At 45.4% G+C, this 22,930-nt stretch overlaps 1 protein-coding gene across 2 annotated transcripts in view; it reads left to right on the forward strand.

The window, feature by feature from the left end:
• CEP104 (centrosomal protein 104) overlaps positions 1-22,930 on the forward strand; it is a 577,612-nt gene that overhangs the window by 162,308 nt on the left and 392,374 nt on the right. For both annotated transcript variants that reach the window (XM_078642632.1, XM_078642633.1), the window contains exon 6: positions 3,072-3,148. In XM_078642632.1, coding sequence (XP_078498758.1) covers positions 3,072-3,148 — 77 coding nt within the window. The remainder of the gene's footprint in view (positions 1-3,071; positions 3,149-22,930) is intronic.

The following is a 22,930-nucleotide window of genomic DNA, read 5'->3' on the forward strand; positions in this document are numbered from 1 at the left end:
AAAAGGGACCTACATGGGACCAGCACTGAGAGGCTATCAAAACTAAGGAGGGTGTGGAGGTATGAGGGTTTATTAGCCTTGGGCGAGGAATTCTTTTATTCACCTCTTGTCTCAAGCATTGCACTACATATAATTTATCTGTGCTGGAGAGGCTTACAGTAGCTAGCATACCAAAAATAATTAAAAACTTGACTGAAGATTGCTATTCTCCCCTCTTTCATTTTAAATATTTGAAAAGTAAGACCTACTTGGTGTTTGTTGGCTTTGTCGATGTATCAAAATGGGGTTCCTGTTGTATGGTATTTGGTTTGTTGATGTATGATAATGGTTGTGTGGACCTATGATGGGTATATTGGTGTATGATGGTATAGGTGGTTTAGATTTAGACTCCCTGTTTTGTCCTATCCTATCCCCCTTTCTGACCATCCCAACTCTTCCCCACCTGTGTACCCCTCCCCCTATTGACACTAGTGAATCTCCACCCAGCCCTAACCAAGACTCCTCCAATTCCATTTGTGTTGCATTGTCATGTTCCATGAGGATGATGGACCCCCCCCCCTCCTCCTTTTTTTTGTTTTCTGAACTTCAGGCCATACAGTAATCCACCCCTTTCTTCCTTCATCTTTCCACCTTCTTTCTATTCTCCTTCCCTTTCCCAATCAGAAACAAAATGTGGGCTTTGTATGATAGGTCAATGATTTAAACCTATAGTTGGTCTTTGAGTTTGTTCTCTTGTGTTTTCCTTGAATTGTCAGAGAGACATGCTTGTGCTACCTTAATGTTAATGAAAATGTAAAATTTTGCTTTTACAAGCACCTTTAGTCTAGCAAGCTGGAGCAGATTTGCCTGCAGCCCTTTTGGTTTAGAGAGAGAGATCATCTGCTTAAGCGTCCTTCTTTTTGATGTCTTGTATGACATATCTGAAAAAATGTAAACCTTTATTTTTGCTGTAAAGCAATAGATAGAATTTTTTCCTTCAATCTAAAACCCCCAAAGTTTACTAGTAGTCTTCTTGGGTGTGTGCATCTTTCCATACTAGAAAATAGAGCCCAATGTGCTCTGGTTATCGTTAAGTCTTCTTTAGACCCTGGTAACACTATGGTACGGATAAGGTGTTTGATAACCATTATTGGTGATGGTGTCTGTTCAGGAATTCTGACAAATTTCAAATTGGATCGTCTTGATCTGTTATTGTGCTCTTCTCGATGTTTTATCAATTAAATCTCTTTGGATTTTGTTTTGTATTGTTATATTATTCTGATAGTCCTCACAGTCTGAGACCTTTTGTTGCAGATAGAGTACTTGATTAGGTAAGCCATACATTTTGTTTTTGGTTTCCCCTTTTTCTTTTTTCTCCAATCTTTGTATCTGATTGCCTCATGAGATTGCAAATGTTATTGTTTTTCTTGATTTAAGATCTTTATTTTCGGAAGGAATGACCTGTAACAGATATATTGTCCCCTAGTTATGACCTGCATTGGAAGGTCTGATTCTTTTGGTGGGTCCTAATTGATTTTGTCCCTATGAGCATGATCATTATTGGATATGTCTATACCATCCAATTGGCGTTCTTGGAGATCTTGGGGTAAAGACACTATCCCTGTCGGCACGCTTTCCATTTGATCACTTGACTTGGGTTATTGCATTAATGAAGAGTGCTGAATAATGAGCAATGGATAGTTCTTGCTGCTTCCACCTATTCCCAGCGGTCCTACTCTATCCGGTTTAGCAGCAGAATACCTAGATTATGTTTCTTTATTGTTGTCATTACCGTTAACATGTCTTGGGTCTCTTCTAATCTGTTATCTTCAGCAGTCATTTCTTTTTCCTCCAGGTTAAACTCTGCTCTTTTGTCAATGGGGGAGTTATCTAGACTTTGGATTGCTAAACGTATTGGAATCTTGACTTTTAGCCTGAGATTGAGCTGTGTTTCCCGAGTTGAGAGTGTTTCAAGGATAATAAATTAGAAATACTTATCCTTTGGTCAATGAAATATTTTTTTACTTTGTTTAGTTCTGTATCCAAGGACCCTCAACACAACTGTAGACTCCACAATCTAATTGGCTTGCCACATTTGAAACTATTAGTTGCAGCTGCCATTACTCTAAGTGATTGAATACAAATGCCAGTAGATCACACATTATGAAGAACATGTAGAGCTATCATAAAATCAGCTGAAATAACCTTTAATTGGGAGAATGTAGATGTGAGTGTTCTAGGTGAATTGACATTACCCTACAAAAATTAGGAAAAACACCTTTTTCACTGTTGGTTTTATTGTTCCATCGCTGCTGCTTTTTATGTGCTCCACTAATCTTTTTCCTGACACACGGAGCCAGCTGGCAGAAGCAGCTATGTAGCCAATAGGACAATTGGAATGGCTGATTAAAATATAGTGAATAAAACAAAGATACAACCTAAAGTACTTTATTACTAAAATTATTATTCCCACCCTCCGAAGTCGTTTCATATTGACAACAAACAAAGGTAAGCTGTCTTGTAAGTACAGCTGCAGATTTTAATAGTAACGTTTAAGTACAAACTGAAAACCCTTTTCTTCTCCTGGCCTAAGAATGAAGACCTTCATCTGAATAAAGTGAAGTGGAAAGCTGTAGAGAAAAATACTAAAAGCTATTCCTAGTACTAGCCAACTCTTTCAGTGTGTGATTTAAAATACACTTCTGGTTAGTTTTTTTTTTTGCAGAACAAATGGGTGTTTTTATTAATACGTTCTATGTTCCTAAAAGCATTGGTAAAAACTTCCTATGTATATGTAACTTTTCCTCTGCCTTAGACTACACTCACCCATTAAATTTCTTCCACTTTCTGCACAGCACATTTCTGGGTCTGTCTACATCTAAATATTTCACTTTTGCCCATCTCTGATTTAAGCCTGATAGACTGATGCTGCACTCTTTAACTGGGTCAAAAATGTGCATCCTATATTTAGATGTATAAACAATACCTCTGTGAGTTCAAACTTTTCACTGACGCAAGTCACATTAATTGTATTTTTGCCTATATATTATCTCCTCCGTTGCCTAACATTGAACCGTTTTTTTTCCTACTAGCCAACAAGAGACACGCTTATTGATCACTATCTTGGAAGTAGCCCTGATGACCCTGCTTTGGATGGAACTTACGTTGGGTAAGACTGGAGGATATAATTTTGTATGATTTATTGAACATTTTTACTACAGATATCAACACTCCTTCGTTTTAGCTGAATCTGTGCACCATTAACATAATAGGACTATAGAAATTGGCTAGACAGCATCTTTTGAGGGGCCATGATGTAAATTTCTCGTAATCAGCCATGTATGAAAGAAATAGTATGCAAGATGAACTAAATGAAACGTAGTTCAAAAAATGCAATTGATGTCCGTAGAAACAGGTTTGCTTTGTAGAATTAATAGGATCCTGTTTTCTTCCAAATATTTCCAGGGTACCTTCCAGGGCATGAGCCGAGAATCACCAACTCAGTTTGCATCTTCTCAAATAGAGTAGAGCTAATTAATGACGTGGATAGAGGGGGGGGGGAGGGGAAGTGTTCGGATGTCCACCTTTGATGGTACACATGTAGGAATAAAGTAGAGCAGCTATCTGTACGTGCACACTGTAGATAATATTGATATTCAGAAAAACTCAATTGTTATATTCAGCTCTGTATCATACGTCTGTTTTTATGGACTGTGAATAACCAGTTTTACTGCTAACCAATTAAATGTTACTCCTTTTTCTGTTTATGAAAGGCCTCATTGGCCTTGTCATGATTTGAGTTTGACCTACAGATGTTAGTGGCGAGTATTTAACTCACTGAGTCTTCTTGCCAAATCATGTACTTCTAAGATACTCACTATCATGAGTTTGCACTTTTGAAACTCTTTAAATAACTGGCCCGAATATTCAAAATCTGACTTAAGATAATTACGATAGTGGTACTGCCACAGTATTTATACATTCTGCAGGGCATATTGTATGAGATCCCCAGGAGATACTTCAAAGAGCTAGACAGTTTGATCATAGACCTCTTGTGGGGCATCAAAAGGAAGTTGATAGGCCATGCCATGCTGAAGCAGACCTTGAAGCATGGAGAGTTTGAACTTCCTAATTTGGAACATCTGATAGAGACTACTTGCCGCAGATTCCTTCACGTAGAATTATACCCAGGCGTGAGACTGGATCCGGAAACTTTTTGCCAATTCATCCCTTCATCCCTGCGCGCCGAGGCGGGGCGGCATCACGTGACTCCGCCCAGGCGTCGTCTCCGTACGCGACATCAGCGAGGTCACATAAGCCCCACCCACGTCAGTTTTTCCCTTTTCCACGTGCAATGGGGGTCCGGTCTTTGCTACGGGCCTGTTTGGGGCCCTTTTTTCTCATAATTGTTTCTTCTTTTGGTAGAACAGTGTGTGAATGCCTTCGGGCTTCAAGACTTGCACGTCGTGTTAGCGTCATATGTCGGCGACTGACCCTCACCTCATTTGTATGTGGTGTTTAGGGGAGGATCACGGCAACACTGATTGTGAGGTGTGCCATCAGTTGAAGCCAAAGTCGCGGCAGGAGCGCTGGATGAAACTACTCTTGGCGCGTTTCTCTAGGTCGACTTCCTCCCCTCGATCAGCCTCGGCAGACGGCTTCAGATACTCCCATGGTCGTCGTCCTCGCCCTTCTCCGATGTCGCATGAGCATCGCTCCACGGTGGGTAAGTGTCGCAGTTTGTCCCCGCGGGCTGGTGTCTGGTCTGCCGCGGGCGTGGGCTCTCCACGGGTGATGCGGCCCCACGTGTCGTCCTATCCACCGTTTCCCAGTGATGGGGCATCGAGAGTCCAGATGGAGACATACGCGGCGGCTTTGCAAGCTTCGCTGGCATCTCCTCCTCCTTCCCCTCCTGGGGCGTCAGCGGATTCCTTGCTTTGCGCGGGGCCCTCCGCGGTGCCGCCGGCGGCTCCGGCGCCGACTGGCTCGGATCCAGGCTTGGAGGATGTGGTGCTCTTGGGGTGCGACCCCTCAGGGGTCCCTCCTTCAGACCAAGGCGCCGCTGCCTTGCCGCAGACTTCCACGGGAGTCCCTGTGGTGTCGCGGAAGGTCGCCGGGGTTCGGGTCGCATCCCCGAGCCCCGCTCGGCTCTCTGGGCAGGCGAGTGCCTTGTCCACAGATGAGGTGACGCCGCCACGGTGCCAGCGCCTGCTGCTCCGGGCGGCGCCACAGAGTCGGTGACCGCTCCTCGTCCCGCTCTGGGTCGAGGCTGGGTGGGGACCGCTCGTCCCTCTCCGGACCCCTCTCGTCCCTCCCCGCAGGCACCTGCCTCGTTGGAGGGTGAGTCGGAGGTTGAATCGTCCCTGGTGTAGCCGCATGGGTCGCCGGGCCACCTCTGCCACATTCTGGATCGAGGCTGGCGGAGGGCTTCGTGCCACTCCCCTGGTCGTGCCACTCCCCTGGTCCTTCTCGTTCCTCCACACAGACGGCTGACTCGGCGGAGGTCGCGTCGATGTCGGTCCGGCGCCGCCCTGTGCCCAGTTCGGCTCCGGCTCCACTCCGGTCCCTGGCGCGGTGTGACTTGGAGGAGCCCTATCCGGCGTCTTCCTCTGCGCCTCAGGCAGCGGACTCTGATTCTACACAGAGGTGGTGCCGTGGTTTCGTCTTCGGATGCTCCCTCTTCTCCAAAGGCCGGCTGCATATTGGTGTCCTCCTCCCCGGAGACTGGCCGCCGTGTGGTTTCGTTTTCACTGGCGTCATCGAAGGGTGGCTCCCCGCCATTTCTGAGGCCGAGGTGTTCGTCCGAGGAGCGGCAGTTCCCCCATTCTTCGGACACTGCTGACTTCCAGGTCTGGCCTTTGCCCGTCCCGCTTGGCTTCCGGGACGGCCGACTTAGTTTGCAGCTGTCGCCCACGGAGGAGCTGCTTTCTCCACCTCGAGGCCCTACAGAGGCAGGTGCGGCCTTCGCTCATGCGGTGTCCACGGCTGTGGGCATTCTGCGCATGGGTGACCCGATTGCTCATTTCCTGAAAGACCATCTCTTGGAGGTTCTCCACCAGGGCTCTGGTGGGAGGGAGACCTTGCTTCCCTTTGAGGGTTTGCTCCTTTCTTCCCTGGCGGGGGCTTGGAGGCGTCCCGCCTCAGGGGATCCGGTGCCTCAACACCTTCTGCACCGGCACCTTCCGGCGCCGCGTGACCCGGCGTGTCTTTTCCTCCAGCCCTCTGCCGCTAGTCTACTTTTACGGACGGCTTTTCCCTCCCTGCCGCCACTGTTGACTCTGCCGTCCCGGGAGGCCCGCTGGCTGGACTCATGGGGGCGCAACATGTTTGCCTCGACCAGCGCTGCCCTGCGGGCTCTTAACACCTTGTGTGTATTGGCTAGGGCCTCCTCTTGTTTGTGGGACTCAGCTGAGTCTCTGGGATCCGCAGCTTCCCAAGAGACTGTTCAGGTGGATTTACGGCATCATGCTTTGGATGGCCAGGAGCTGGCAGCGTTTATTTTCTGCTCGCTCTGGACATCTCGGAGGTGCTGGGCCGGGCCATGCCTTCCTCAGTCGCCCTCCGTCACCATGCTTGGCTTCGGGACTGCGTGTTCCCTGAGACTATTCGGGATCGGCTCATTGATCTTCCGTTTGATGGCAGCCTGTTGTTCCATGCCCTGGCTGCCGCCGCCATCCAACGGTTCCTGGCAGGGCTTCGTCCTCCTCTGCCTTATCCTCCTCTTTGCTGGGACTTTGTCATTGTTGGCTGCTGGACAGCCCCTTGTTGACAGTGTGTGTTTTGCTGGAGTTGTTACACAGACTTGGCCCTGAGATTAGGCCTTCTGTTTTTCTTTGGGCTGCTTGTCAAGCCTTCCGCGGGGATGTTTTTCCCCGTGACTCTTTTGTTTTTTCCTCTGTTGCGGAAGTTCTTCCAAAGAGGGTTCCCATGTCTTGAGACTTACCGTATCCTATGTGGGGTAGTGGTAGCTGTTCTATAGCTAAGCTCTGCTGGGGAGTGCTGGTCGATTCGGGTGCCTGTTCTCCATGGCGTTTCTGTATGTTGCTATTGCTTCTTGTGGTGGTGTGTCCGGGCATTTCCTATTCTTCCTGCTCTTGTTCTGAGAGCTGGGATGCTTCTGTGTTCTTCTTGCTTCTGGCGGCTTATGGCTTAGGTGCCGTTCTGGTTGGCCTGTTGCCTTCCCTCTTGGTGGGCTCTCCCTCTTTCCCTTGTTTCCTTGGGCCCTCTGGGCTTCTTCTTCTTCTTGTTCCTCTGCCTGGCCTGGCATTGGATGGAAGCTCTGTTGCCTTGGGGGTGGAATGAGGTGCTTCGGCCTCTCCGGCCTTGCCCTTGGTTCCTCTGTTGTGAGCCTACGGGCCTCTTCAGTCTTCCTTCTTCCTTCTTCCTCCTTCATCCCTCTTGGGTTTGCTGGTGTTTGACTTGTTTATTTATTATTTATTTAAAGATTTGTAAAGCGCCTGGTGACCCGGAGGCATCCCCGCGCTGTGAGAGCTTGAAATTGGCCAAGAGGGGAGAAAAAACTTATTTAGGGAAAAGCAGAGTTTTGAGCTGCTTGCGAAAACGCAAGTAGCAGGGTTCCAACCGCACACTGCGGGGAAGCGAATTCCAGCGTGTGGCTGCCTTTACGGAGAAGTGACGGCCTCCAGTACGTACCCTCCTAAACTTGGGGACATTTGCCAGTCGCTCATTGTCCGAGCGCAGAGATCTCGAGGCTTTGTACGGGGTGACCATATCTCCTAGGATCGAAGGGCCTTGTCCATTGAGGAGCTTGTGAGTGATGCACATTGCCTTAAACTCGATCCTCTCTCGCACTGGCAACCAGTGGAGAGCCTTAAGCGCTGGTCTGGCAGAGGTTCTGGAAGGAAGACCCATCAGCATCCGGGCAGCCGCATTTTGGGTTCGTTGTAGCTTTCCCAGAATAGCTTCAGGGGCTCCTAAATAGACAGCATTGCTGTAGTCCAATCGTGCAATGACCAGTCCTTGAACCAGGAGTTTCCTAGATTGAAGGGGAAGCAGAGGAAGGATCTTGCGGACTTGTGGGGGTCCTCTTGTCTGGAAGGGACGAGGTTACTCCCTGGTCCGCAGGTCTGGTCCCCTGTGGGACCCTCCTTCCCTGTGGGTATTGCTATGGTATCTATTCTACGTGAACGAATCTACGGCTAGTAGTCTATCAGATGTACGAGTTACTTACCTTCAGTAACGATGTTCCTGGTAGAGAGGATTCTAGCCGCAGATTCCTTTACGGCCCACCCTTCATCCCCGTTCTGCGAGAACCCCTGGGCTGGTCTTCGGTACTCACCTCCTGGTGGGGGGCTCTGTCTCTGGTGAGTACCTTCTATTGCTCTTGACGGTGGCTCCGTCTTGTTGCTGTTCATTCCTCCTCTTTGGTTCTTTGGAAGATGGGGTTGCGGTGCTCCTGTGCCCCGCTGCTCTGGCTGCTCCAGATTGGGGAGGTTTGCCTTCAATCACTACCCTCCCTTCCCTCCCTTCCTCTTGCTACTAGGGGTCCTGGCCCCTCTGTTAACCTCTGAGTTAGGGTCCTCTGGTCGTGCCTTACCCTCGTTCCCTGGGGGGTGGTTGCCCTCTGCGCTGGGGTGGTTTGGAGGTTGGTGGTTCCTGCCTGTTGGGTCTGGCTCCCCTTCCTTGTTTCAGGGTGAGGGTTGTAGGCCTGCTACATGTGTCATGACTTTCACGCAGGTTCCTTGTCTCCGGGGGAGAGGGGAGGGGGTTGTCTATGTACTGGCAGGGTGGCTGCTCAGGGCTCTGCTCTGTTCTTCCTTCTGTCCCTTCCCTTGGACACTGCAGTCTTGCACTGTTCCTTATGGTGTCTTCCTCTTTTTTCTTTTTTATACACTCTTTCACACACTGTTCCCATGCTCCCACAGTTTTTTGTCTGGTGGCTCCGCGTTGTGGTGCGGAAAAGTTCTCCGATGAAAACTGACGTAGGCGTGCCGGGGTGGGGCTTATGTGACCTCACTGACGTCACGTACGACACCTGGGCGGAGTCGTGTGATGCCACTCAGCCTCCGGCGCGCAGGGATGCTGTGGCAAAAAGTTTCAGGATCCAGTCTCACGCCTGGGGATAATTCTACATGAAGGAATCTCCGGCTAGAATCGTCACTACCAAATACATCGTTACCGAAGGCAAGTAACTCGTACTTTGTGGCCTACCTCCAACATGTGATCTACTGGCTGTATGAAGGGAACAACTGGGAGAAGAGGCTCCTGAAAGGCTCTCATGGGGACCACATGCTTCCTGAGCTGCTTATGTGTGGTAGACCAGTACCAGTGACAATGCCATTCCTGATCAGACAGGTGAACCTAACATGGGAGCAGACAGTCTTGAGGGTGCTCAGTCGCGCGCAATATGCTGATCAAGGCATTGAAACTATTTGCGGCCATAAGGGAGGCGATTTCTGTGCAGAGGTGGCTGGACTGAGGTTGCGATGTCCTTAGTGATCTATCTCTAGGTGCCTGTTTTTCACATGTAACATGCTATGGATTCATTTGCGTTAGTACCAGGGCAATACTTACAGTACACCAAGATATTGGCTACAGCCCATGAGATTTGTCTTTTTTTTCCAGAAGAATCACTACCCTCATGAACGCTGACCAGTCTGTTAGCATTGTCTGGAGCTCGTAGATTATCGCATTTATACCGTGCAGTTTGTGAGGATCTGCCGAAAATAGTACCTTAATTCATTGGTAGATCTTGATTGACAGACCGTCATGACGTCAACATGCAGGATTGACCTGGGACTTTCACTGCTCTAACCGAACAGAAATACTGACATAATTAATGTGTATTTGATAATTGACACAGTTTTAAATGTGCTCAAAGGAATTAATCAAGATCTACCAATGAATTAAGAAGCTTTGAGAAAGCCCTGGTCCAACTGACCACTGAGGGAGAAACACGTGTCGGCTGGTGCAGTTCTAACTATGTGATCTAAAGAATATTTTGAAAAAGCGAGGTTGTAACCTATTATGTTGGATAATGAAAAGAAATCACAAATATAAATACAAAACAGCTTTCCTTATAAAGGAATTGGTTTTTCTTCTTGTTCACCTAAATGCTAAAAGAAGGAGGAGTACATGCTCAAAAACATTTTGTAATATTGTTTGGAGTTGCCTCCTAATAGTATCTTACAAAGTCTTGCAATGTTTAAATGGGGCAACGGGATGGGGGGGTTCCGGATAACCTAAGGGCGGTACTGCTGGGCCTGGTCCATGCCCAGCCGGAAAAAAAACTTAGCTGCAAGTTCATGAAGCTGGGCTTGGTACTAGCTAAACGACGGATCGCTATAAACGGATGGGGACACACCCTCCCAGGTACACTGTGTGGTGACATGATATGTCCATATGGGCAGTAGCGGAGGAAGTCGGAATGAAACATGTGAGACCCGATGAGCGCTTGGAGGATGATTTGGTAGCATGGTGGCGGATGTTGGTGGATCCTCCAGAGTGACGTGTTGTCCAAAGTTAGAAATGGCAATGATACACAGGGGATACCACATTGTGTGAGTGACACGAATGGTCAAAGTTGTAAATGGACAGTAATGTTAGGCTCTTGTGGGACAGTAGGCCCACAGACTAGGGATAAGGAAAATAGTTACAAGTGCGGAACTGCAGTGCGAGGAGAGACCGCTACACCACGTACTTATTGATATGACAATTTACAGTAGTAAGGCTGTTTATTGCATTGCCATATGAGCAGCTAAAAGGGATGGGGGGAGTCTGCATATATGTGATATTTCAATTTGATTCTGCAATTGTATATATGTCACAAAATATCAGACATTAATGTAATAAACAACTCATGTGAAAATGAAAAATCAGAATAAAAAAAAAAAAAAATATCGATTGTTGGTTTGAACAGGTACTGGAGCTGAAGTTGCTTTTCCTCCATTTGTTTTGTCAAAAGTCCTCATTTAGCTTTGCATGAACTGCTTGCATCTTACCCTCAGAACTCGTGCATGTGGGTGAAACGTTTGGTTTTGAAAGACCGCTTGCATAACTTTGATGTCTGATCAACTTTGATAGTATTTCAAGCACCTGAAACCGGCATCTTCCACAATTGCCAATTTCCAGTGTTAATTGGTGATATTCGCCTCACAACAAAAACATGCTCCCCTGTCCCAAACTGTTAATTGGACGAGTCTGCACCTGCTATCACTGCAATCCATGGCAGAACACCCACCTCATTCCAGCTCCACTAGCAGAACAGCTCAAAAACTGGTTTTAAAACTGTGATGCTTATAATGTCAGTCGGTAAGTTGGGTCTTAATGTTTGCAAAGTTTGCTACAGGGCAGTGTGCAGTTGGTTTCCTTGCACATAACTGATTTCACCAATGAACAGATGGCATGTTCTGCACTTTGAAGAGATTAGGGTCATCGTGTTTAATTGGCTGGAGCAAATCTTGTAATCCCTCATATTTTCAACCAATCTGAATACATGTTTTTAAGGCTGTCTAGAGGTGCAAAGACTTCCTCAAAATGATTTCATTAAACTGATTGCATTTGTTACTTAGCCTCCTAATGCTAAGATACATGTATTTATACTAATCATCCGATTCATAAGCAGCTCTTGCGATTCACATGTTAAAACCCAGACAAAGCTTATATAGCCTTTCTTCCTTTAGAAAATAAAAACAAGGGTATCTTTGGCCTCTGTAGCAGGGCCTTGTGCTTTAACAGAGTTTATAAGCTAATACCATTCTAAACCATGCTTTAGTATTGGAGTCATGAACTATATACATATAGTGAAGATTCACTGATTATAACAATTTTCCATGATCTTGATATATGATTACCTAATGTGTTTTGGAGTTTGGGAGCTCTCAGAAACCATCATGAGTTCCCGAGGCCAATGACTTCGTAGTTTCCAGACAACGTAACAATATAATTCTGAGGACATTGGATCCAGGAGGGTTGAGGGTAACAGGAAGTGGCTTTTTTTGGAAGCCTACTGGTGTGACTACTCAAGATGTAAGTAATGAAGTCACAATATAATGAAGATAGCTTTTATAGCTTATCGATATCTGAATTTTGAGATTGTGTAGCATTGTAAAGAACATCCTTTTCTAATAATTATAATAGAAAGGGCCTCATTTGCAAAATAATAAGTGCGAGTGCCCAGAAGATGTCTCTGAAACCCACTGCCTGTGTTGCTGAATGACAGGGTTGCTAAATATCAAGGCTCGTAGTCTTGATTCAATTTCATGCTTCTTTCATCCATCGCCATAGAGCCTTTGCCCGGCTATCTCACTTTTGCATCATTTTTTTTACCTACTTTTTCCCTTTGTCACAGTATATCTGTCTTTTGCTTCCTCCATCTTTCCAGTATTTGTGTTTTCGCTCTCTTATTGGGTCAAAGTCTTATGCGGACAAAGAAGTGATGGTCCCCAGGAATGAGTGCCGGTGAACCCCACCTGCAGCACTGGCTCAAATTAAGCACCGATAAAATGAATCTTTTCATCACCTTTGAAGCATAAAGGATATATTGGCCCAGTAAAGATTAAAACTTGTGACCTGCAGTTGTAACGCACATTTTGTCAGTGAGCGCTTAAGTAGGCAAGCTATATTTATTGCCATTCACTTTCTGAGAAGTCTTTATGGATTGAAAAGTAATTCACCCGCACTTGGAGGACTTGCATGTTCACTAGCATTGTTTTGTAACTGAGCATCATCTTCCCAAGAGTTTTTTCACTCTGTTAACATAGGTGTCCGAGTATTGGATTGGGGTTTATCTCTAAACAGCCTTGTGATGGTTAAGAGTGTTTGTGATGGATTAAATATGCAGCAGAGGACAGTAAACCTCCTCTGTGAATGTACTTTAACTTAAAGACTGTTCATCACTTTGCATTTTAAAATTAACAAGACTGTAGGAGGTACAGCATTCTAGCCTAATCCTGCAAGACAAATCTTTGGGGGAAAGACATTTTCTTCTGAGACTTCTCTTCCAGAAGTTTATTATTATAACAATAACGGTGCTGGAGCAAATTATGTTCTCCTCAAAAATAATCTGCATTGGTGTTCCATTTTTTCTTGTCTGGATATCGGCAAGCCCCATATCAGAAATTATATTTGAGCACTTACATTCCCTCCTTCTCTCCTAGTGAGTTGAAAATGTAACTTTTTGGTTAGTGGGATATTATTGAAATTTGTAATAGAAGGCATGTAGCCTTAATCACTTCCCCAAATGTGTAGGAAATAAATTCATTTTAATTTGCGGTGGACAGTCTCTGTCAACTTTAATCTTCTTAAATTGCAAACATCTCCAGAATAATTTGACTCAATATTTGAATTTAAGTGTTACTCCTTTGTCCCAGCTGTTTTTGATTCTCAACAATGTGTTATCATGTAATGACATGAACAGCTTCGAAAACTAATATTTTACAAATGCATGTGTCCTACACCCCTTCTTAGTTCTAAACATCTCACAAGAGTAAGTCTATTCAATATCTCACCTGATGAGTATGACCTCCCTAGTTCTTTTTTCTGGTGAATGGTGTGGATCGGAACCTACATTTACTATTCCTGACTCCTTGCCCTGATAGCCTTTTATATATTTAATGTATTTGCTGTATTTTAGGTCGAGGCAAGCGCGCATGCGCTGCTCACTCTGCGAGGCATGCTGTGTAAGTCTCGCCCACTCTCCAACCATACTTTTCATTGACTGGTGTCATTTTTCTTGGTAAGTGCTGGCTTCCGATTCGATATGAGGCTTGTAGATCCCTCCTTGAAACCGCCTTGTCTCAATTTGTTACCGCCCATGAGGACTCAATCTTTTACTGTGTCCTAACTCGGGAGCATTCATTATCAGTTCAGAGAACTATTTACTTCATTAAGGGACACAGCACGCCCGGGGTGCCAGCTTTGGTAATAGCGGCTGCTTTCTAACCTATTTTGTATTTCCTTTTCTGCAAACTTTAATACGGAGTGTGCCGCCCTCTTCAGGGACACTGCGCTCAGTTTATTATTATTTTTTTTAAATTTAATACTGGGCGTGCTCTTAGTTTATTTTTTTTATTTTTTTACTTTAAGGAGCTTGGTGTTCGCTTCACGGACACCGCGCTCGGCAGTGCAATAGGTGTTGCTTTTGGTATTGTAAGTGATAATGCCTTTTAACTTTTTATAAAAGACATTGCCATTTACAGTGCCAATATTTCCAAAGCTCGCAGTTGCGAGACCTATTACAATGCAAATGCTCGTTTTCTTCCTCTCCTCCTGCCTTCAACTTTAGTATAGTGTATTCTACAATGTTCCAGCCATGAGGTATGTCAGTGTCTGTCTTCCGTAACCTCTGCATCTATTGTTTGAGATATGCTGATCAGATGTATGCCTGTGCTCTTGCAATGTGAAAGGTCCTCCTGGAACTACCTGCTTTGCATGTAGTCAGTCAGCATGTAAGCATCAATCTACAAAGAAACTTCATCTGGACAGCAGCCCGGAAGAACACTCGAAAGAAGGGCCACCTCAAATCAGTTCTGAGAGTGCAGACAGTGGATCCACATATCCTGTCTCTTTTGACTGTAAAAAAAATGGGACCCACCAAACCCACTTGCAGCTCCAGTTTCACGTTCTCTATGAACAAGGAAGGGAGCACTCCACAGACTACTCGGACGACTGTTGTGCAGCCAGAGCTGTGTCTGCCTGACAGCCAGCTTTCCAGAGGTGAGGGGACATCACCCCAGTCTTACTCTTAATGAAGAGCTTTTCACTTGTCCTGAAACATCTAGCAGTCAGTCTGCCTATTGAGAAAGGGGCCTGCCAACTTGGAGGAGAGAAAGAAAAAACTGCAAATACACGGAATATATAAAAGGCTATCAAGGCAAGGAGCCAAAAATAGGAAATGTATGTTCCGATCCACACCATTCACCAGACAAAAGAACTGGGCAGGGCATACTCATCAGATGAGATACTGAATCAACTTAGTCTTGTGAAATGTTTAGAAGTTAAGAAAGGGGTGTAGGACACATGCATTTGTGCAAGCTACTGCTGCTCTGAAATATTGGCTTTTGAAGCTGTTATTGTAATTACTTGATAACACATTAACCCCTTGGGTGCTCATGACGGCTCCACGCCGTCATGAGTCACGGTAGGCATGTTCTCATGACGGCGTGGAGCCGTCATGCCGCTCCTCCCACACGGCACTAATTACCCGCTTGTGTTTGCGAATTAATGAGCGAGCGGGGTCATGACGGCACCACTCCGTCATGAGCACACGCCGCCCATGACTCATGACAGCGTGGAGCCATCATGAGCACAGAAGCTCCACCCCCACCCCCTAACCCCACTTGCCGCAACAGAATTCGCGGCGCAGGGAAGGGGTTAATAGTCAGGACAAAGGAGTAACACTTAAATTGAAATATTGAGTCAAATTATTCTTGAGATTTTTACAATTTAAGAAGATTAAAGTTGACACTGTCTACCGCAAATTAAAATTAATTTCTTTCCTACACATCACCAAAGAATAACCTTGTGCATGAGCTCAGTAACTATACACTTTGCATAATTAATGGTTAATCTGTAATTTAGGTACCAATTTGACTACTTTATCACTCTACAAATGAAGGAGTAGAAATAGTCCATATATGTAGCAAAACAGTAGTCTATATTAAATGTGTTATTTAATAGAAATCTGCATATTTGTAGAACGTGTTGGCTGCAATGGAGACGTGCGCTGTATTTTGTTGGACGACCATTTCAACTATTTGAGGAGAGACTGTACTTGTGAAGGGAGAAAAGGCAATATAAAAAATAGATCCACACCTATGGAATCAAGATAACAAACGTTACCCAGAGAATAAAACGTCTAAGAAATGAAGTCTATGATGCGTAAGATAGAAATATGAAAGATTGTACACTGAATCCACTCTAGGAATCTTCGAGTCAAAAGAGTTTCCTGTGGGACACATAACCATCGTACCAAAGGAGGTTGTCTATGTGAAAATTATGATAAATTACAGCATTGGTTCTACTTGAGAAGTACCAGGGTGTAGAGAACACTGTGTGATAATCTGGTGGGTCCTGAGGAAGGTGGCTTCTACTGTTATCTACTGCCACCGAAACGTGTTGACCATGTCTTTATAATAACCTACATTTTGTAGTGACCCTGGCTTTGGGCCTTTAGACTAGAACCAACGTAACGCGACAACTTGCACAGATAATTTGTGGTGTGAATGTGTGTGAAGTATGCATGTATGGTTTGATTGTTAGCTGTTCTCCACCCGGTTATATTGTGTTTATTATATGAATTTGTGAATTAATTCTTATGTTGTCAAATTGTGTATATAGGCAATGTCTTTCTGTATTTTTGAATAATAATAATGTATAAAAAAAATTAACAAAGGGAAAAATAATTTAAATGACAAATAAAAAGAGAATGGAAACAAGTAACAGTTAAATTTGTGTTTTGTTATGCCCATGATAACATGTAAGAGGCTAGAACCCTTAAATAAATAGAGAGATCATGAGGGAGTGTATGTTCTGCGTAGTTGTTACATGTTATTTATTTCCCCTCTTCTCCCAGACCTGTGAATTAGTACTCTAGAGGGGGGTCCCATTACTTTCATAGCGTGTTGGCTGCAGATACACATGCTATGCACACTCCTGCCATCTATTGTTGGGCCTGGACTTTACAACTTGTTTTTCTGGAAGAATTTTTTTTTGCTGCAGTGAAGTCAAAACTCTACTTCTTCGAGTGAATATGCATGCTTAACCTTTCCATTGTTATGCTGCTTTTTTTCCTCCGCCATTGGGCTTGGACGGATAGCACCGTAGCTGTGTGTAACTTCGGCGCCCTTATGACTTCCAGCGAAGGAACAGAATGGACTGATACGACCACATAGGGCAGCGAACGTTGACGTTGTATCTAGAGACCATCTTCGGGACATCAGCTGCCTCGCTCATACCTCTTCCTACCTGCCTCCGAGAATGCTCGGCTCAGTGCAATGGAAGGTAAAAAAAGACACTCTTTCGAAAGTGCCCACAATGTGGAACGAAGTACACTTACTCTGATCAGAACGATGACTGCCACATCTGCCTGTCGCTGAAGCATAACAAACAGGATAGTACAACATTCAACCGGTTTAAAAACAAGAAAATGCTTTGCTCTCGACATGATCAATGCCTAGCTCACAACATATTATAAAATGAACTCTTTTTTTCAACAACAACACGCAGTTAGCATGATACAAATATGAGCTTTTCAACTGCACCAAATTACAAGTTTTACTTTATGGACTCTCCATACATTGGCACCAATTAGTATTCCCTTCCATCCACCCTCCTTAATCACGTTCCTCCTGCATTTCCTCCACCCTCCCCTGGGGCTCCAGCGGTGTGCATGGGTTGCCTCTATAGTTATTCCATTTGCTCCAGACCGTCCCCCATTTACGTGGGCATCCTCTATGCGTGTATACCGCCTTCTCTGCTGCCATTTATTTATTTTGAAAGTTTTATATAGCGCGAACATGACCACCGAGGGTATTGGAGCGCTTTACAAATTATGCATCCTTAGGGTATAATACAGATTATGCATCAGAGGTATACACGTACAAAGCAGAATAGACAGGCGACAAAATCAAAGTCTAAAATAGTCCAACAATCTCGTGACAGAATCCGTCCGACACCACCTGCGCCTCTCAGTCTTTTGGCATTGTCGGCGCCCGCTTGATGTGGGATGAAGATCAGACTTCAACCAATTAATCTTATAGACCGAATACCGCCGGTAGGTTGCGAAGACGCTTAGGATTCTGGCAATCGAAGATCTGGGCGATGCCACGTACAGCAGGATATCATCGGCTTACAATGATATTTTATCTTCACAGTCTTCCGACCACTGCAGGCCCCTTATACGCGGGTGTCCCCTGATCCAAGCTGCTGGTGGCTCAAGAACCAGCGCGAACAGCAAAGGTGACAGGGGGCATCTCTGCCTAGTCCCCCGATGTAGCTGGAACACTCAGGACACCCTCCTATTTACCTTCATTTTTTTGTCAAATCTGTTTATTAGCATTTTAGATTTTCGTAGTACAGTACGAACTTCAACTATTTCATCACAGCTATCTGGGCATGTCAATTAAACATTCATATACATCATATAATTTCAAATCAGAGCCACGATGTCACAGTTGTGGCGTCTCACAAGCAGGAGAGAATCGCCCAAACCTGGGTAGAATTTGGGAATGCCGAGCGGGCAAACTCCATATTAGTCCATGACTGTCCACGCGTTGAGCCGTATATATTAGCAGGGTTTTGGGTGGACCCCCCCAATTTGGACTGACTCACAAAAATGACATTTATATAACAACTGTAAGTAAACTCAAACAACAGCGGCGAAACCCCAGGTACATATTCATTCTAATCCCCTTCACACCTCCCCCTCCTATTTACCTTCATGTGCGTCAGAGGCACCATGTAATGAAGTTGATCCCAGGCTCGGAACCTCGGACCCACCCCCATGTGTTCCAACACTGCCAAAAAGAACATCCACTCGATCATATCAAAAGCCATACGAGCGTCGGTAGACAGAATGGTCACTTCCTCCTGTATCCCACTGGCCTGGCCCATTACCCGTGCAGTTGCCGCAAGTTGAGGGCTGTGTTCTTTCCTGGCATGATCCCAGATTGATCTGTGTGTATCACTTTAGTGATGATGGGTATCAATCGGTGTGCTAAAAGTTTGGCCAAAAGCTTTGCTTTGGGATTTAATAAGGAGATGGGGCAATACGACCCACATTGGTCTTTTGTTTTCCCCTCTTTATGAATTACTACTATTGATGCTAGTTTCTGCTCCAGGGGGAGTTGGCCCACGTTCAAACTCTCCCGGAACATATTCAACAAGTGGGGTATTGTGTGTCTGGCCGTTATTTTATAGAGTTCAACCGGTATCCCGTTTGGGCCCAGGGCTTTCCCCGACTTGACCTCGCTAAGGCTTGCTGCAGTTCTTCACTGGTTTGCTCTTTGTCCAATGCTTGAACCTCCTCCTGTGTGAGGTCAGGCAAGGGTCTATCCTTCAGGAGCTCTAAGGCTTACTGTGTTGTGTAGGAAGATTCTGACTTGTATATCTGCTCATAATAATTTGCGAATTCGTTCGCCATCTCCTGGGGATCTGTAAGGGTTACTCCGTCTCCGGATTGTATCGAGACCACGCAACGGCTTGTCTCTCTTTTTTGTTGAGCTAAGCACTAAGCCTCCCCGCTTTATCGCCGTGCTCGTAGACCCGGTATCTTGTTTCCTAGAGGAAAGCCCTTGCCGCATTCACGTCAATTCTTTGTTTTCTTGCTGCTTTAGGTTCAGCAAGTGCCTTGAATCCTCGTCATCCGAACTGACCCCCTTAAGTTCCAGTTCTAATATACTCTTTTTCACCTCCATCCTTTTTTCCCTCATATGTCCGAACATTAGCGCAAGTGCTTGTCCCCTGATGACTGTTTTGAATGCCTCCCATAGCGTCCTGGAGGACACCACTGAGGTCTCATTTTCCTCAAAGTATCTTTCCGTCGTTTTACTAGGATCGTCTCTGATTTTGGGAATTTTCAAGTACATTGCGTTAATCGCTATTATATTCCTTGGACATGGGATCCTTATCGAGTATGTAGCCCATACCGGCGAGTGGTCCGATATACCCCTCAGAAGATGTCTCGCTTCACTAAAATTTGAAATCTGGTCATCGGGTGCAATGAAGAAGTCAATCTTGGATCCGCTGTTCTGTATCCCTGAGTGAAATGTATATTCCCGGTCCCACGGGTGCCAGACTCTCCAGATATCAGTTTGACCAAGCGCCCTAAGAAATTCCGCTAGTTGAATCTGCCCGACATGGGATATCCGCAGTGGGTGTCTGTCCGGATATCCTCTAACGTCATGTTAAAATTTCCCCCCACAATGAGGTGTCAAGTCGGTAATTCTAGAAGGAGTTTCCCAGGGTCAGGAATTGTCGAACATGCTATAGCTGGGGCAACGTAGATTGAGACTGTGCTGATGTTCTCCCCCTCCCATCTCCCTGAGAGGGCTGTGTACCTCTCCAGTTTGTCTGTCCACACCTGTTTGACTAATAGTGGGAAATTCTTCTTGAGGAGAATTCCAGTGCCTCTCGAGCTGGCGATGAACCTCGCCTGACTCTCCATCCTGTATCCCCCTCTAACATGCGCCTTGAATTTATTTCCCAGAAGGTGGGTTTCCTGCAGCAGGATAATGTCTGGTGCATGTCTTTTAATGAATTGGAGTAGTATGCCTCTTTTAATTTTTTCACCCAAGCCGTTGACGTTCCATGCCATCAGCTTGAGTTCAGGCCTCACGTTTTGTACCATACCCAGAGTAGACTTTAACTCTCTGTCTAATCTCGCCATAATTTTCTTCACTCGGAGCTACTCTCCCCTGCCCCTCATAGTCGACCGGGGTTTCCTGTGCTATTGTGTGGTGCTTCCTCCTTAATGGTGCCTGCATTGTGATCTCAATCAAACAAATTAGTAGAACCTCACCCAACGGGGTGATCCCCTACCCCTCCAACACTCGACCACTGACCCCTCTCCCCGCAACCCTGCCAGGCGAAGTAAACCGTCCCACCTCCCCCCTTCTGAAAAGAGCCAGAAGTACGTAACCACTCCCCCGCCGCCCTCTCCCCCGAAACATATACATGTGCACAGCCAACCCCCATCTACAAACCACCGTAATCCAAAGTCTGTCTTCATGTGGGTTACGGTTAGTCCCTCAGTCAGGAATCCTTTCGCCTTCACCTCCCACCAGCTGCTCAATGAACTTTGGAGAAAGCCAACCGGTGGGGAAGAACCAGAGCTCCAGAACACCACTGCCGAAAGTCACACTTGTCATTTTAGGCCACTTCAGCTAGTCACTCTCTCTCCCTGGTCACTGCCGCCTCACACCCTGTCTGTCTCTCCATTGCCTCACTGTACGAACGGTCACCTAATGATCCGCTCTACATCTCTGTATTGGTGGACATCCTACAGCAGATTCCCTAGTAGTCACAACAGCTACGAAAAGGGCAGCTTCCCAAAGTATAGGTGATGCACCTCCTCTAGATAAGGAGAGTAAGCAAATGGACCCAGCAGGCAAACGAGTGGCAATAGGATATGGCAATTATTTGCGCATAGCCAATTCAGTCGTCCTACTCATGTTATTACAGAGCAACCTGGGATGACGTAGAGGAACTGCTACATCTCTCACACCTTTCAAACCTTAACATTCCTGTCCCCTACATTTCCTATCATTAAATGTTGCTTTCTTGGCAGCCATCACATCATTGAGGAAGGCTAGTGAAATACATGCCCTCACAATAGAAGCATACCTTCAGGTTTGCCAAGACAAGGTACGATTACGGACGAACCGAAAGTTTCTTGTAAAAGTTGTTTCTCCTTTCCACTTAAATCAGACAATAGACCTCCCTGTGTTCTTTCTTAAACGGGAGACAGTGGCAGAAAGAGCACTACACATGCTAGATGTTAAAAGATGATTGCTGTGTTACATTGATAGGACTCGACCCTTTAAGAAAGCACAGCAGTTATTTGTTGCTTTCTCGGGAACACACATTTTCAAAAGCAGTAGTTGCACGCTGAATAGTCAAATACATACAGATATGTTACTTTAAAGCCAAACGTACTCTACCATTAGTTCCACAAGCACGTTGTTCTAGAAAGAAAGGTGCTTCCTTAGCATTTATAGAGAATGCTCCTTTAGCTAACATTTTGGAAAGGCAGCTACTTGGACTAATCCACATACATTTGTCATACACTACTGTGTGGATGTCCAAGCAAGACAACAAGCTCTGGTTAGTCAAACAATGTTAAAGACTTTAGTCTAGACACCAGCACCAACTGACTCCTAAAGCCACAGCGGGAATAACACTACTTTACACTCTGCATTGCATGTATATCTGCAGGCAGCACATGCTACGAAAAGAGTATGTTACTTACATTGTAAGTATATGTTCATAGCTTGTGGTGCTGCAGATTCACATGCAGACTCCGGCAGTCATTCTTTGATGTCAGATATCATGTATAAGTATGCGATAACTCAATTAGTACGTATATTTTTAGCCCTGCTCTTATAGAACTTAATTCTATACATATCTTCTCTAATTCTCACTCGCTATAATGGTGGGAAAAAATAAACAAGCTAACAATGGAACCGTTAAGCATGCAGATTTATTCGAAAAGGAGTAGTCTCGACGTCACGTCGGCAACCAAGAATTCTTCGAGAAAAGTTGTAAAGTCGTGACCCAACACTAGATGGCAGAAGTATGCTTAGCATGTGAAATTGCATCACTACACACTGCGAATAGATGCTTACAAGGTAAGTAACCTACTCCTTTCCAAGGTTAACATTTCAATGAAACGTGCATGTAGCAATATTTGCATTTGGCAGTATGATGATTATAAATACGTCAAAATGTTAGTAAAAATAAATGCGCTTTAAGTACACAGTTCTACATAGTTTGCAAGCAATAATAATTTAGCAGGCGCTGTAGTCTAAAACCATAACAGTCTGGGTTTGGTGGCTCAGTGGAGTAATACACTCCAGGGATCCGTGTTTGAATCTATGGGCACTGATTTAAACCTTGGCATGTCCTCCCCTATTTATCTTGGGATTGATAAAAAAGTGCCATCTGTTTGTCAAATGTGACAAGAGACCTCCATGGGGTGAATGTGCACTCTGCAAGTACACCTATTATGTTAAGTAGCCATATGATATCTGAAAGAAACAGGTTAGTGTTAGATTCCTTACCTTAGAATATCCCCAGGCGTCAGACTGGATTCGGAAAGTTTCGGCAGCAGTACCCCTGCACGTCGCTAGGCGTCGTCTACGGCTCCGCGTCTGTTGTCGGCGTCGTGATCGCCGGGATGACATCGACGGAGTACTTGGACACCGCCCTCGTGCGCTGACGTCAGTTCTTCTTTTTTCCGCGCCAGCAAGCGCAGATCTGGGAAGAGCAGTTC

This window comes from Lissotriton helveticus, chromosome 5_1 (genome assembly GCF_964261635.1).
Source record: "Lissotriton helveticus chromosome 5_1, aLisHel1.1, whole genome shotgun sequence".
Lineage (NCBI taxonomy): Eukaryota > Metazoa > Chordata > Amphibia > Caudata > Salamandridae > Lissotriton > Lissotriton helveticus.